Here is a 15312-nt window from a genome sequence, read left to right on the forward strand (position 1 = left end):
TTACAAAGAAATATATCCAAATTAATCAAGAGGAATGTTATCCTGCAGCAGGAAAATTATCCCTGCCAAATAAGAGTGGAAACAGTGGTAGGTTTTAGACTAGACCTTAACTTTATTCAAGTAGAATTTCACCTCCTGGAAAGAGGATTGCAACGTGAACCCCGTCCACCCCACCACACATAAATAAAGTACAGCTAAAGGAACCTTTGGTAAAAGTCTAAAAAAGCATCACAAAAAGTCAATGTGTCGCAGGTTATTACACTCAAGAAATTTACACCCCTACATTACATGTAATTTATATTTATTTACTTGCTCAGCCCAAAATCAGGTTACCAGATACTAAAGTTTCTATGTTCTATGTTGTGTAACACATCTAGATATAAATACCAGGAAATAAAAGATGACATTTTAACCTCTCCTCTCATATTCATCTTTTGATCTCGAACCCAAAATGTCTTTACAGGCAAAAATAATAATAATAAATAAAAAACATAAAATAATAAAATTAATGTATAAATTTAATTCAATTCAATTCATTTTTATTTGTATGGCGCTTTTCACAATGAACATTGTCTCAAAGCAGCTTTACACAGATAATGTGGTGATAAAAATGAATAAGATGTTCTTTATAAGTGTAAGTTTGTCCCTGATGAGTGAGCCGGTGGCGACTGTGGCAAGGAAAAACTCCCCGAGATGGCATAAGGAAGAAACCTTGAGAGGAACCAGACTCAAGAGGGAACCCATCCTCATCTGGGTTGCACCGAATGTCCATTCATAGCAGATATACGATGTTGCGGGGTGCAGTGATGATGATCAGAAGTGAAAAGTAGTCCTGAGTTAATGTAGCAGACTGTTGACATTAACTACAGTCCAATCCATCGTCAAAGCACTCGTTCTTACTCTGGAATTTCATGGAACCACCCAAGGCGTTGATGAGAAACCGTCCCATGCTGCACAGAGTGGCCTCTGTATTTATGTGTATATATATATATATATATATATATATATATATATATATATATATATATATATATATATATAGGTTATGGGAAAGGCAGCAAGAATAAACGGATATATACAATCAGAGCTTGACCCCCCATTATCTAGCACTTTTTTCTGCACTCTTACCTCTTTTTTTAAAAATAAAAAAGATAAACAGAAGAAGACAAAGACTGCCAAAGTGACAGAAGTACCACATTCTCATTAAATAGCCTGAACAGCAGGAATGCATCATCATCTACACTGCTATGTAAAAACGGAAGATAAGTGAAGCATTCTCACATCTCCGGGGTGGATGGGTTTACTAGAAAAGAAAATGTAAAAAAGAAAATTCCATTACAGTTACATAGAAATATTACACTCTAATTTCAGGCTTTGGCACTGAACAAATGCAAACAAGTGATGTCATCTGTGATGAACAGTCACCTTTGCGTGTAGGAGGAGGTTTGGTCGATTTTAGCACACCACTCTGAGATAGAGCTTCAGCCATCCATAGCAGTGTTGATGAACAGAACTCCACCTGGAGGAGAAGAAGAGCAAATAAGAAAACAATTGCCGCAAATAATGACATCATGTTGAGTTTTATTCAATCAGACCACTAACCTCAGACTTGAGGTCTCTCACCATGCGGTCCAAATCCCTGATTTCGGTAGTCTGTTTGAGAACACTATCCACTCTACACATACAAACACACACACACACACACACACACACACACACACACACACACACACACACATACAGTAAATACACTATATGGACAAAAATATTGGAAGACCTGACTATGACTTTCCAAACAGTTATCGCAAAGCTGAAATGACAATTGTATATTATGTATTTGGATGAGTAGCATGAAAGTTTCCCTTTACTTGAACTAGGAGACCCCAAACCTCTTTCAGCAGGACAATACCCCTGTGCACAAAGCAAAATCCATGAAGATATGCTTTGCATGGGATTAATAGAAGATCTCCTGCTATAGAGCTCCAACCCTATTGAACACCTCTGGGGTGAACTGGAACACTAACTGCATTTCAGGCCTCCTCACCTCACCTACATCAGTAGCTGATTTTACCAACACCCTTGTGTCTGAATGAGCAAAAATCTCCAGAAGCACACTCCAAATTCTAGTTGAACATCTTCCCAGAAGAGTGGAGGGAATTAGAAGAGCAAATTGGGATTAAATATGGAATGCGATGCTCAAAGTGCATACCATAATTGTGACCAAGTGTCCGCAAACTATTGCCAATATAGTGTATATAGTATAATAATATATAATATAACAAGTCCATGATTAAACTACAGAAGTTTGTAAGGTAAAAATTAAAACCCAGAAATTCTCAAATTAGATCATTTTCAACTTTAATTCGATTCGATTCATCTTTATACTTACTGTGCAAAGTAGAAGTACAAAGCCAATGAAATGCACTGGTATAAAAAATAAAAAAAGGATGAATGAAATAAAATAATAACCATAAACAGGAAACTCTGTAAGAAATAAAAGAACACTGAGGCCAGAGTGTGCACACAAGGGATGGTAAATCAAAAAGGTTAACGATGTGATGCGTCAAATTATGGCAAATTTATTGGCATTTGTATCGCGATGCATCGTTGTTGACATATTTGCGTCAAAAAAAACGATTTATTTACACATCATTATTAGTGGAAGCGTTATACTTTTATTTATAAACGTAGCATTGGTTTTTGACCGATATTTTCCACGTAGATTGATTTCTCCTCGTTTTTCACTGCTGCTACGTGAATATGACACGTCACAACGATATGGAGGCCGAGGCGTCTCCTGAGAGTCACATAGAATATACATTAACATGGCAGAAGTAGAGCTGCATCTATCTTTCCATCGTATCGCATCGGTAGCTGCTTCATATGCATCTTCAATGAATGGCCTCAATTATGGAGTTATAGCGCAAACCCCTTTACTACTATTTACTTAAAACGGCTTTTGCCTATAATACATTGTATTTAAACATAATTTGTGTAAAGTCTATCAATCTACCATTCCTTTGGTAGGAACTTTTTCATGGAAATGGAATGAAATTGGTGGGTGATAATGATTTGGCAATGGATATCACTGTGCTGATTTAACCTTAAAATCGCTCCAGGTTGATAGATTTGGAGAATCACCAAGTGGGTGTCTTCCTTTATCCCACATTTTTCTTATATTAGGCTCGCCTGCTTCCATTTCAGTCCCTTGATTATTCTGTATATTTAAAACCTTGTAAAATGGTTTTAAAAAGGTTGGAGACTTATTCTGGTAAGTAAAAGGAATCCACAACCAACATTGCTACTAGTCCATACTTCAACGCTATGCAATTCCATTCCATTCCATTCCAATTCCAGCTCTGTAAGCAATCAGGGAACCAACCCCAGCCATTAGGGTTGCACAAGCCAGTGCACTCTTAGTGCTGGTCCCAAGCCCGGATAAATGGGGAGGGTTGCGTTAGGAAGGGCATCCAGTTTAAAAAAACGTGCCAAATCGAACATGCGCATCATGAATAGAGAAGCCAAAAGAAAGTTTAAAGAAACAAACTATTCTGATGCTGAAAGTGTGTAAAATTGGTCATGTTTATCTAGTGCAAATAAATTGGAAAATCTGGACATTTACAGACTTTACAGAGTTTTTTGCATAGAAACAAAATGAACATACATGTATCTCTCAAAAACTCTATAGAGTATAATGACTGTGTGTAGAATGTATGGAAAACAGATGAGAGCACTCACTTAACAGACATGCGCTTTAGTCTCTCCGTGTCACTTCCTCTCAACTTCTTTCCCTCAGCAGACAAGAAGTTCTCCTTTTGAATGCGCTCCCATGTCATTAGCCGGTTGTTGGCTTTCTCCCTTAAGTCCACAGCTAGCGAAAGAAAGTAGATGCTTTGTATTTGTAAAGAAAATACAAATAAATAAATAAATTATGTGTGCCCTCTACTACATGGAAACGAAACAAGCCTACCGAACTGGTGCACCTTTTCCGAGGGCACCTTGCGGATGTTCCTCTTGATGAAGAGGTGGAAGTGTGAGATGATGATGAAGGGTGGAGCAAGACATGGCCGAGAATGATAGCTTACAATTACATTGTAGCGCTGGAACTTCCAGTATGTGTCACTCCGATCCTGCACCTTGTTAAAGGTGTAACTTAATAAAAGGAGGAAAAGGAGAGAAGAGGACCGGGGATAAAAAACTTGACCCATGAAGCAACATCTGTGTTTTAGAGATGCACCTTGATAAGTACAATAAGCAGAAGTTTTAAGATGGATGGACAGACAGGCAGACACAAATAGATGAATGGACGGACGGACAGACAGACAGACAGACAGACAGACAGACGGGCAGACAGACAGATGGATGGATGGGTGACTACCTGAACATAGCGATGAGAAGGTTAATGAGCAGGACGTTGGTGACCAGAAGGTAGATGATGAGTAATAAGACCACAAGCCAATTATGGTGTGCTTCCCTACATGGTTCCATACCTGCGTCAATGAGTGTCGCATTGTCTGTGCAATCCAAATCCCATCTATATCCAGCTGAAAACACACAAAGATTAGAACCATTAATGAGCCGGATGCAGAACAACGAATTGCGATAGTGTATGGGATTGCAATGAGTGTGAACATACAGTCTATCTCCTCCACGGGAATTTGTCCAAAAATGTGTAAATATGGTCTGTAGAATATACGGCGCAGTATCCTATCGGCGTCGGAGTCGTAGGGATAGATCAGGGCCTGATTGGCAACTCCGTATGCCAACAACCACACAGCAAGGAAGAACAGAAAGAAAAAGATGTCCTTCATCTGGAAAGAAATCGAGGAAGGAGAATTAAATGTGGACATTTAAAGATAACAGAATTTGGGCTAACTGATCTATTTATTGGATATTATCACGTATTTCCTGATTTTCATGTCCCAAATACTCCAGAAGGAAGGGGGTTTCCAATTTAGCTTGGAAAAGCCCTATTGAAATCAGACTACATTTATGAAGGTTCCTCAAGTCATTTCAATTCATTCAATTCAAATTATGTGTTTATCCCTAATGACCAAGCCAGTGATGCCGGGTGGCAAGAAAATCTCCTTGAGACTTCATGAGGAAGAAACCTTAAGGAGATCCAGACTCAAAAGGGAACCATCCTCACTTGAATGTTCATAGCAACTGTTCAAGCTATTGTAGAAGACCGTTGATAATAATTATAGTCCAAATCCATGTCCATGGTTCCTCAGTTGCTAGATAACTTAATGGATCTTTAGACCTTTAGACTGTTCCTGTGGAACCATTCTCAGAGTAGTCTCCAACTGACAAATACTCCAGAGGTGGGGCATCAGGATGAATCAGGAATATCTGAAAAGAAGAAAGGGACAGCAACACTGGTACCAGGAGCCTCTGTGGGTTTTTTCCAATTTTGCTTTTGACTGAGCTATTCGATCCAGTCTTTGATTATCTATGCATATCTCCTGTCATTTTGGGAAGGGGTTGGATGGAGTTTTTGTCTCCAATTGGACACTCTGTGCATCTGCAAATGGTTCCACAGGAACAGTCTACATTTCTAGAACAGAGCAAGTAGCAGAATTCAAACGCTGCCCGAATAATGAAGCAAAACCGCAGGGTTTCTTTAAAAAATTTGGGATTACTGCTTTACTGCCTTTTTTTTTAGAATGTTGCTTGAACTCTGGTTTGCCTTAAACAGAAATAAAAGCCAGTTTATTTTCTGTCTTGGACACAATGTTGTAAACAAAGCATCATCTAATGACTGCATGAACATTTTGCTGCTGTCCAAGGTCTAGAATTGTTCCACTGAAGAGTAAGAAAAAGTATTATAAATGGATAAACTAATCCAATATGCATTGGGCATTTGTGTCATGTTGAGCTGTGCTAAAAGGATTCTGCCATTTGCCACACAAAGACATTTTATCCAGGGGCCATGTGTGGGGCAGCAGTGCCATGGTTGAATACGGTTTTGTAAATGGAGGGCGCAGCCAGAGGAAATGGGTGGTATGCCTGTGCATGGTTTGACTAAGTGACAAGAACTTTAGAACTTTGGCTTTGTATTTCTTGGAAAAAGCACTTGGTTGCACTACCCTCTCCAGTTTGTATCTATCAGATGACAGGGGAGCGTTAGCTAGTGAGTGGATGTGAATTGTCTAAACCAAAGTAAAAAAGGACGTCAGAGCTTAAAGGAGTAAGGAATGTTCTCAGGAACAACTTGTTAAAATGCCAAATTCTGGGCACAAGTCTTGATGGGGTTATAATATAAATGAATGTAAAAATGTATTGAATCTTAAATCTACCCAAAGGACACAGGCTATCAAAAAAATACAAATGCGCCCTTAACATCAATTCACCCCCCATTTTTTTGTTACCTGACTGAAAACCTTAGATCTACAGCAATACAAATATATTTGTTTCCTGCCATAGCTTACCATCTTGCCCACTATGATAATTTTTGGCCCAAGCTGCTTATGAATGGCGAAGATGTGGATAAGTCGTAGGCTGAACACCATGAAGTCAAAGCACAAGGCTGCACGGCCTAAGGAAAACGTCTCGGCGAACATCCTGAGACAAAGAAGCCAGCAATTGTGTGAATGACATGGACAGAAATTCCTTTTAAGCACATTTAAAATCAACCTTAGTTGGCTAAATTCCTGTACATGATAGTAAATGGCAAGAAGTAAACCAATAACACAAATTCTATATGATTAAAAGAGTTTTAATCGAGGATTTAAATTCAGCTAGTGTAGAAGCTAGGATTTCCTCTAAACTCCTTTTTGGACTTTAACTATGGAATAAAAGTCATCAGAACCAACATCTGGCAGCAAAATTTCACCCCAAAGCATAAAACACACTTTTTTCCCTTAATTTGTCACACAATGTTGTAAATCACGCATCATCAAATGAGCGCATGAAAAGAAGTAAAAAAAACAGATAAACTAATCCAAAACTAATTGGGCTTTTGTGGATTTATGGATTATGATATTTGCCACCCAAAGATCCAGAGGCAGTACTTTGTCACTTGAATGCATCAGTCACATGTGCCATAATTTCTTTTGCATTTAAATTTAGATCTACTGAATAAGTCCTTGTCAAAAAGACCATCATCTCGTTTTCAACTGAAATGAACAGAAGCGGCCATACAACATATATATAACACTCAATGCACCCAGTGCTGGATTTTAAAGCAGATTGTTTTCTATCACATTGCCACTTAAAGATGTTAAACTAGTAAACTCATCTGTATGTAGTGGCAAAATCTGACTTTTTGATTGTAGGTGAGATCTCATGCACTGCAAATGCAAATGAGATGGTTTTACCTGCAGCCAATACCAATAAGGAAGAGGGTGATGGCAATGAGGTCTAACTTGTGCCACATGTCCTGAGAATACTGTCGTATCATCTGCTTGAACGGCATGCTTCCCACGAAGAAAGTCTAAATGAGAAAAAGAGCAAGAGCGAGAGCGATAGACAGAGGAGAGCGAAGAAAAAAGGAATTTTCCTCTCTTTTACAGACATTTAAACACATATAGGAGCTCATAACACCAACAACGAAATGCCTATGAGCACGTGAACATGCACTTATTATTGCAACCAGTTATTTGTTAATATACTGAAATCATGATTTTTCAGACACATGCATGTTTCTTTTGTTTGTAAAAGGCAAGAACATACAAGAATTAGACAGTGAATGAGTGAAGGAAAGTCCTTTGGAGTCCAAAAGGAAGAAGATAGAGAAGATAGATTTGTTTGATCAAAGAAAATCTTCATACGAATACATGAAAACAGTTAAAACAAAAGGAACATGCATGTGTTTCTGCATAACCATTATAAAAAAAACATAAAACAATTATATCTTCTTTTGCTTTGTATACTGTTGCATATATATCACTGGTTGTGGAATACTGCTAGAGTTTTACCTCACGAATTTCCTCACACATTATTGTGAACACCCAAAAATACAGCAGGAGCTCCCAGAAGGCTGGGCCCTCTGGTGGAGGAGGCTTGAAGTCCATCAACAGCACGTAGGCAAAAAGAAGCAGGAAGAGGAAGTACATCAGCACGTTGCCAAGGAAGGCAGTAACCGGGGCGTACCAGAACTGTCTCCAGCGCGAAAATATGTATGGCAACTTGGGACGGACTGCTCCGACTGAGTAACCTAAAAAATATACGAATAAATATATAAAACTGGTCCGTAAATGAGAAGAAATCACTTGTTATGGTGAATGACATGGTTGTTCATAACCAGACCTTTTATGCTTTGTCGAACAGGAGTTGACCCATCTGCTTTCGGACTGGACATAGAGAGAGAAAAAAAAAAAAAAGTCATGCACAGACTAATAAAACATTCTGCATTTTATTTCTCATGGTCAACATAAGTGATTGTGCAATGCACAAATGAAAATGGAAGATGAAGTACACCTTCGCACCTGGACTGGATCTATTATATTATAAAAATATTAGCTTTTCCTTAAGTCAAAACGTCCCATGCAATCCCCTGCAAACAGATTTTATGGACCAAGGCACTAACAGCATTTTTTTTTTCTCATTAAGACCCCAAATTAACCCATAGGAAACCCATGTGAGTAGATTTATACAGATTATTCAATATAGATTATTGAGGATGTAAGGTATAGGGTATGTAGTGTAGGTTGTAATGTATAGGGTATAGATTATAGTCTATAGGGTGAAGGGTATAGTGTAACTGGGTTTAGGGTATAGGGCATGTATTACTCTAAACCCTAAGGTGAAGGGTGTATTGTATAGGATATGTGGTGTGGGGTATAGGGTGTAGGGTATAGGGTATGTGGTGAAGGGTATAGTGTATAGTGTGTAGGGTATAGGGTGTGTGGTATAGAGTAGTGTACAGGGTGTGGGGTATAGGGTATGTGGTGTAGGGTGTAAAATGCAGTGTATAATGTATTGGGTATGTGGTGAAGGGTGTAGGGGTTTAAGTTTCAGTTTTGGATTTAGCCTTTTAGTAAAGCTATGATTACTTCATTACTAACATTAGCATGCTAACAGCAAGCGTGTGAAATCAGAGACACTGTTTGTGTCAGAGTCATGTGGTGTCAAGTACTGTTCTCAAAACCACCACCCATGCTAATTAAATGCTAGTGATGCAGGCTTCATTAAAACAGAAAAACAGAAAGCTTCTTACTCACACACACACACACACACACACACACACACACACACACACACACACACACACACACACACACACAGACACACACCTATAGACTTTATCGGTATCTGTAGCTGCATTGAAGAAAGATGCAGTAACTGTACAGTATTTAAAAGACACAGACTTTGTTTATTTTTACATCTTCCGTAATTAAATTCATGCATCGACACATGCCTAAACCTTTGCTCGCTCTGTGCATATTTAATTGGGATTACATGCGTTTCATGTCCGAGAAAGAGAAGACGGTTTCGGCGTAGAGCCAGTCTATTTCCTTTTGCTTCGAGACTTCTTCAGACGTCCCCTCCACCTCCTCGTCCTCAACCCTGAAAACAGGACAAGGATTGCAAAATGAGCAGCAAATTAATGGAGAAGGTTTCGAATTACAAACAACAAAAAACTCAATTTTGCAACATGCACAATTTATTTCTGAATAAATATAATGCAAAAAAACAAAGAGATCGCTCAGGAGGTTCATAGGACGGAATGAGATCTACAATGCTAAATGGCATCGATGAAACGGATTTAGAGGACAGAATTTTGAGCATTTGTTACCTGAAAGAGATGAGGTTGGTGTAGCAGAGAGGAGGGACGAACAGAGTGAGGATGAGCTTCCATATCTCCGTGCTCCTGTCCATATCCCCCCACCAGATCTGAGACAATAGACTCTGAGACACACACATACATCCATCCATCCATAAATTTTAGAGGCACACAAAAACCCAAAAATTCACTTCCTCAGATCCTGTTTTGTAATTTCTCCAAGACTTAATCAAGTCCAAGTCGACATTATTTATAAGCTAAATTGTTGTAAATAGATATACCATTATACATGAAAGTGTAAAAATGACTCCTGCAACAATTTTGTCAGAGCCACACATTTGTATCTGACATCTCTGAATGCAGTGGCATGAAATTTTCCCTTAATTTGAATTTGGAACCTAACCTGTTTCCCAAACCCAACTATATGAAGATATTGGTTTGAGTGGAAGATCTACTTCTCCAACCCTATTGAACAATGAATGGAAATGCTGACTGTACCCCAGGCCTCCTCATCTTCTCAACTACATCAGGACCTGACTTTACTAACACCCTTGTGGCTAAACGAATCTCTACAGGCACACTCCAAAATTTAGTGGAACATCTTCCCAGAAGAGTGGGGACTCGATGTGGAAAAAGGACAAACTTTGCAAACCATAAAACATATTTATGTTCAGGTGTCCACATACTTTTGTCCAAGTTAGGGAAGCAAATCAATTTGGTGAACTTAAATTTCATGACATTAATGGCTCAATGAGAAGAACCGAAATGACCACATAACCAAACTGGTGGTCTTCTGATCCCTGCCATGTATTCATGGAAAAGCAACAATTAAAACAGTGAATCTTGGTCACAATATTTTCAAACGTGAAAAAATAAAATCACCAAACCTGCACACCATCATGACTAAAGAAGAGGCGAGCGTCTGCCTCCATGGCCATCTTCAGACATGTCGTTCCTCCCCAGACTAAGGATTTTTTCTTCAGCAGAATGAAAGAGCGACTCTCACTGCTCTCGTAGCACTTACTGAACATATCTACACAAATCAGAAGAACAGAAGTAAAAAAATAACACTAGTTTAAACGTTTCGGAGTCACACATGAAGCGCACATACAGTACCATGGGCCAAGTTCTCAAATCTCTGAGCCAGTTCCTTCATGGAGTGCTTCGTCTCAGTCTCTGTCTCTAATTTGGAGAGAACTCGCAACAGCTTACAAGCTCCCAGAGCACTCAGCACTGACTCTGTGGACTGGAGAGAGAAACGGAGAGAAGGTAAGGTCTTTAGTGTTTTTATCAATATTTATATTCCAAATTCAACTTCATGGATCACCTGGACAAGGGAGTGAAATAGAGAAAAACTAATATCAATTACTGCTAATAAACATTACTTTACACTATACAGACAAAGGCATTAGAAAAACTGACTTTTCCATTTATATGTAGTCCTTCCTCAAACTACAAGGTGCAATCAAAAATGTTTTGGGACTAGTTTTGTAACATGCCAACATATGGCAGCACACTGCTGCATGTAAAGTCATAGGAAGCACCGACCTTCATAAGTCAGTGTGCCAAAAGACATCGCTCTGTGTACATCAGGAGCTGTGCAAATGGTACTATGCTGACCCTGTGTATTACCACTTCTGCTTTTCTGACCACGTGTGCACCTGTCACTGAGCTCTCCTCACATGCGAGTTTCTCGCCAGAAACAGCACAATCTCACTTCCGCACCCACCCTATTCGTCAGATTTGGCTCCTCCAGACTTCCCCCTTTTCCTGAAGATAAAGATGCAGCTCAAAGGTCGGCATTTTGGCACCATTGTGAAGATCCGCATGAATCACAAAAGGTGCTTGAAATGCTTTGAATGGAAGACTTCCAGCACACATTCCAGAAGAACGCTGGGAGCATTGTATGGCTGCACAAGGGGACTATTTTAAAGGTGATAGTGTGTAAACATAAATCATTAAAGTATTTTCTTGTAAACAGACCTAGTCTCAAAAACTTGAAACCACCTTGTATTACCCCGAACTTGGACCCAAACAATTGTTTAGGACCTCTTTGGTTGGTATAGCATGATTTTCTTGTTTCAGCATGACAATGTACAAAGCCAGCAAGCACCAAATCTCCTGCTATAGAGCTCTGACCTCAAGCCCATTGGGATGAATGTGAACGCTGGCTGCACCCCAGGCCTCCTCACCTTCATCAGTACCAGACATTACTAACTGGCCGTATCTCTACAAGCACACTCCAAAATCTAGTCGAACATCTTCCCAAAGGAGTTGCAATTCTCATTAGAGAAAACGGGGACTCGGTGTGAAATTGGATGTTCGAAAAGGTGTACACTTTTGTTTTACATATTTTGTCCAAATTCAATAAATGTAAAAGTAAAACATGTGGCCCACTGGCATTGTTTTACCATTTCCCAGAAGTAGACAGCCATCTCGCTGCGGTTTTGAAGAACGGCCCAGATGAGGAGCGAAGCCCATGGGTAAGGGCACCTCTGCTTCCGATATTCAGCATCTTCTTGTAAAATCGTAGCCAGTTTCTGAAACGAAGTTAAACAAAATCACATCAACAAAGTAATAAAACACGATCAATTCGTTTTGAATACTGAAAAGGACCTGAACATGCTTTATCTAGAATGGTTTACCTTGATGGTTCTCCTTTTGGATGCAATAACCTCCAAATCCAGGCATCTATAATAGAACGGCTGACACACGTCGCCTAGCAAGTACTGCAGGACCTGGGACACCTGGAATCATTGACCAAAGTGGAAATAATAAACACTACAGAAGAACTTTTGAAAATGTTTTTATGTAGGAAGAATAGAGCTATCAGTACATTAACTGCATTTGGCACACACCCTTATCCAGAGCACGTATTGTATTCATACAACTGAGCAGCTATGGGGTTGATGGCCTTGTTTGGGAGCCTAAGAGGGGCTGCTTGGTTTGACTGGGATTTAAACTCATGACCTTCACATCCAATGACATAATACCTAAGCCACCACTTCCCTCAGGTAGATATAAGAGTAGTGAACTTAAAAAAGTTATAATTTTGTAGACCGTACAGAGAGAACTTGTTCGTAACAGTAGTCGAACAACTTCATTTTTCTTGGTCTGTATTTGTACAGCAGACTAATTTATTTAAATCCATGTTTTAATAGCACTTTTAACAATGGACATTGCCCCAAAGCAGATTCACAGAGAAAAAGTAATTGGAATGTATAAGTTTAAACTCCCTGAGACTTCATGAGGCTCAAAATGGAACCCATCCCAATCGATGTGCCACCAAATATACATTCATTCAGTCCTACCATTGTTACAGTGAACTGTTTAGTGACTGGTGCTGAAATGGGGAAATTTTAGCTTAGTGTTTAAGGCATTGACGTTGGATCTGAAGGTCATGAGTTAAAATCCCAGCCACACCTAGCTCCCGCTCCTGGGCCCCTGACCCCCCAAGCAAGACACTTAAGCTGCTCGGGATATAAATCAGATAAATGCATGTTGCTCTGGATAAGGGCATATTCTAAATGCCATGAATGTAACTACAGAACTGTTCATACAAACTGTGACCCTGAACCAAGACTTAGGACACTACACTCTATATGAATGCTGTGATGAATGAAGAAAATTAGAGAGAGAGAAGGTTGGATGATGTGTAGATGGTGAAGCAGGAAATGGATGGGATTAGTAAGGAGTAAGTGAGAGCAGCAATTAAGAGGATGAAGAGTGGAAATTCAGTAGGACAAGATGACATACCAGTAGAAGCGTGGAGATGTTTAGGAGAGATGGCAGTTTGCAACCAGGTTGTTCAACAAGATTTTGGAAGGTGAGAGGATGCCTGAGGAATGGAGAAGGAGTGTGCTGGTATCAATCTTTAAGAATAAGGAAGATTTTCAGACCTGCAGTAACTACAGGGAAGTTTATCAGTCACACCATGAAGTTATAGGAAAAAGTAGTTAAAGCCAGGCTGAGAGAAGAGGTGACCATCTGTGAGCAGCTGTATGGTTTCATGCCGAGGAAGAGCACCACAGATGCATTATTTGCTTTTAGAATGTTGATGGAGAAGTGTAGAGAAGGTCAGAAGTTGTTGCATTGTGTGTTTGTGGATTTAGAGAAAGTGTATGACAGGGTCCCAAGAGAGGAGTTGTGGTATTGTATGAGGTTGCTTGGTGTGGCAGAGAAGTATGTGAGGGTGGTGCAGGACATGTATGAGGACAGTCTGATAGCAGTAAAGTGTGCAGTAGGAAAGAAAGACTGGTTCAAGGTGGAGGTTGGATTGCATCAAGGATCAGCTCTGAGCTCTTTTCCGTTTGCAGTGTTAATGGACAGGTTGACAGACGAGGTCAGACAGGAGTCTCTGTGGAATATAATGTTTGCGGATGATATTTTGATTGTGGTGAGAGTAGGGAGCAGATTGAGATGAGCCTGGAGAGGTGGAGGTACGTGCTGGAGAGAAGGGAATGAAGGTCAGTAGGAGTAAGACAGAGTACATGTGTGTGAGTGAGAGGGAGGACAGTGAAGTGGTGCTGTTGCAGGGAGAAGAGGTGGTGAAGGTGGATGAGTTTAGATACCTGGGCTCAACAGTGCAAAGTAATGGAGAGTGTGTTAGAGAAGTAAAGAAAAGAGTGGGTGGAGAAGAGTGGCAGGAGTGATTTGTGATAGAAGGGTATTTGCAAGGGTGAATGGGAAAGTGTAAAAGACCTGCGATGTTGTATGGTTTAAAGACAGTGGCATTGAGTAAAAGACAGGAGGTGGAGCTGGAGGTAGCAGAGCTGAAGATGCTGAGATTTTCGTTGGGAGTGACGAGGATGGACAGGATTTGAAATAAGTTTATTAGAGGGACAGCACATATAGGACGTTTTGTGGCCATGGTGACAGAGGCTCGATTGAGATGGTTTGGACACGTGCAGAAGTGGGACATGGGGTATATCGGATAATGCTGAGGATGGAGCCACCAGAAAGGAGGAAAAGAGGTAGGCCAAAAAGGAGGTTCATGGATGTGGTGAAGGAAGTCATGCAGCTAGTTGGTTTGAAAGAGGCAGATGTAGAGGACAGAGTAGTATGGAGACAGATGATCTGCTGTGGCAACCCTGAATGGGAGCAGCCGAAAAAAGAAGAAGACTCAATATGATTGCTGATGGAGATCAGTTTGACCAAAACCAATTTCTAGCCTTCTCATGGTAATCATGATTCCTATAATTCATCAAATTAATGAATACTACAAATAATACCCAGATATTTTTCCCCCATTCTCACCTCAAAAAGTGTCAGTTGTTTGACCGGACTGGAAGTGAGGTTTACAAAATTGCCAACAGAGCGAGATGTGCCCATGTTAACAGCGCCCAGCCGTTCTGCAAGGTAGCGCTGTAGCAGCGTGTGGGCCTGACATCCATCGGAGATCGAGCGATACAGATCCTCCAAGCGGCCGTATGTAAGATACTCCAGAATATTCAGGCCGTTTTCCGTGAAGAGGCGAACGAATTGGGGCTTATCGTTTACCAGAGCATCAGTCATGAAGCTCTCCAAGTCCTCGTTCTGCACTCAAGATGATATTTGAGCATTTATGTGTGTGAAATTTATTAACT

The 15312-nt window shown here is 40.1% G+C and overlaps 1 protein-coding gene across 3 annotated transcripts in view; it reads right to left on the minus strand.

Annotated features, from left to right (window-relative positions):
* Positions 1-969: 969 nt before the first annotated feature.
* LOC124388985 (transient receptor potential cation channel subfamily M member 4-like) overlaps positions 970-15312 on the minus strand; it is a 29183-nt gene continuing 14840 nt past the window's right edge. For 2 of the 3 annotated variants that reach the window (XM_046854158.1, XM_046854157.1), the window contains exons 11-28: positions 14984-15262; positions 12373-12474; positions 12139-12267; positions 10844-10973; positions 10615-10760; positions 9740-9852; positions 9403-9510; positions 8251-8294; positions 7920-8158; positions 7320-7435; positions 6432-6564; positions 4637-4811; positions 4379-4544; positions 3971-4152; positions 3739-3871; positions 1603-1675; positions 1426-1519; positions 970-1303 (exon numbers count right to left, since the gene is read on the minus strand). In XM_046854158.1, coding sequence (XP_046710114.1) covers positions 1278-1303; positions 1426-1519; positions 1603-1675; positions 3739-3871; positions 3971-4152; positions 4379-4544; positions 4637-4811; positions 6432-6564; positions 7320-7435; positions 7920-8158; positions 8251-8294; positions 9403-9510; positions 9740-9852; positions 10615-10760; positions 10844-10973; positions 12139-12267; positions 12373-12474; positions 14984-15262 — 2388 coding nt within the window. In that variant the 3' untranslated portion in view covers positions 970-1277. Of the gene's footprint in view, positions 1304-1425; positions 1520-1602; positions 1676-3738; positions 3872-3970; positions 4153-4378; positions 4545-4636; positions 4812-6431; positions 6565-7319; positions 7436-7919; positions 8159-8250; positions 8295-9402; positions 9511-9739; positions 9853-10614; positions 10761-10843; positions 10974-12138; positions 12268-12372; positions 12475-14983; positions 15263-15312 lie in introns of those variants that run through there. The other variant, XR_006926495.1, reaches the window with a different exon arrangement.

This window comes from Silurus meridionalis, chromosome 7 (assembly GCF_014805685.1).
Source record: "Silurus meridionalis isolate SWU-2019-XX chromosome 7, ASM1480568v1, whole genome shotgun sequence".
Lineage (NCBI taxonomy): Eukaryota > Metazoa > Chordata > Actinopteri > Siluriformes > Siluridae > Silurus > Silurus meridionalis.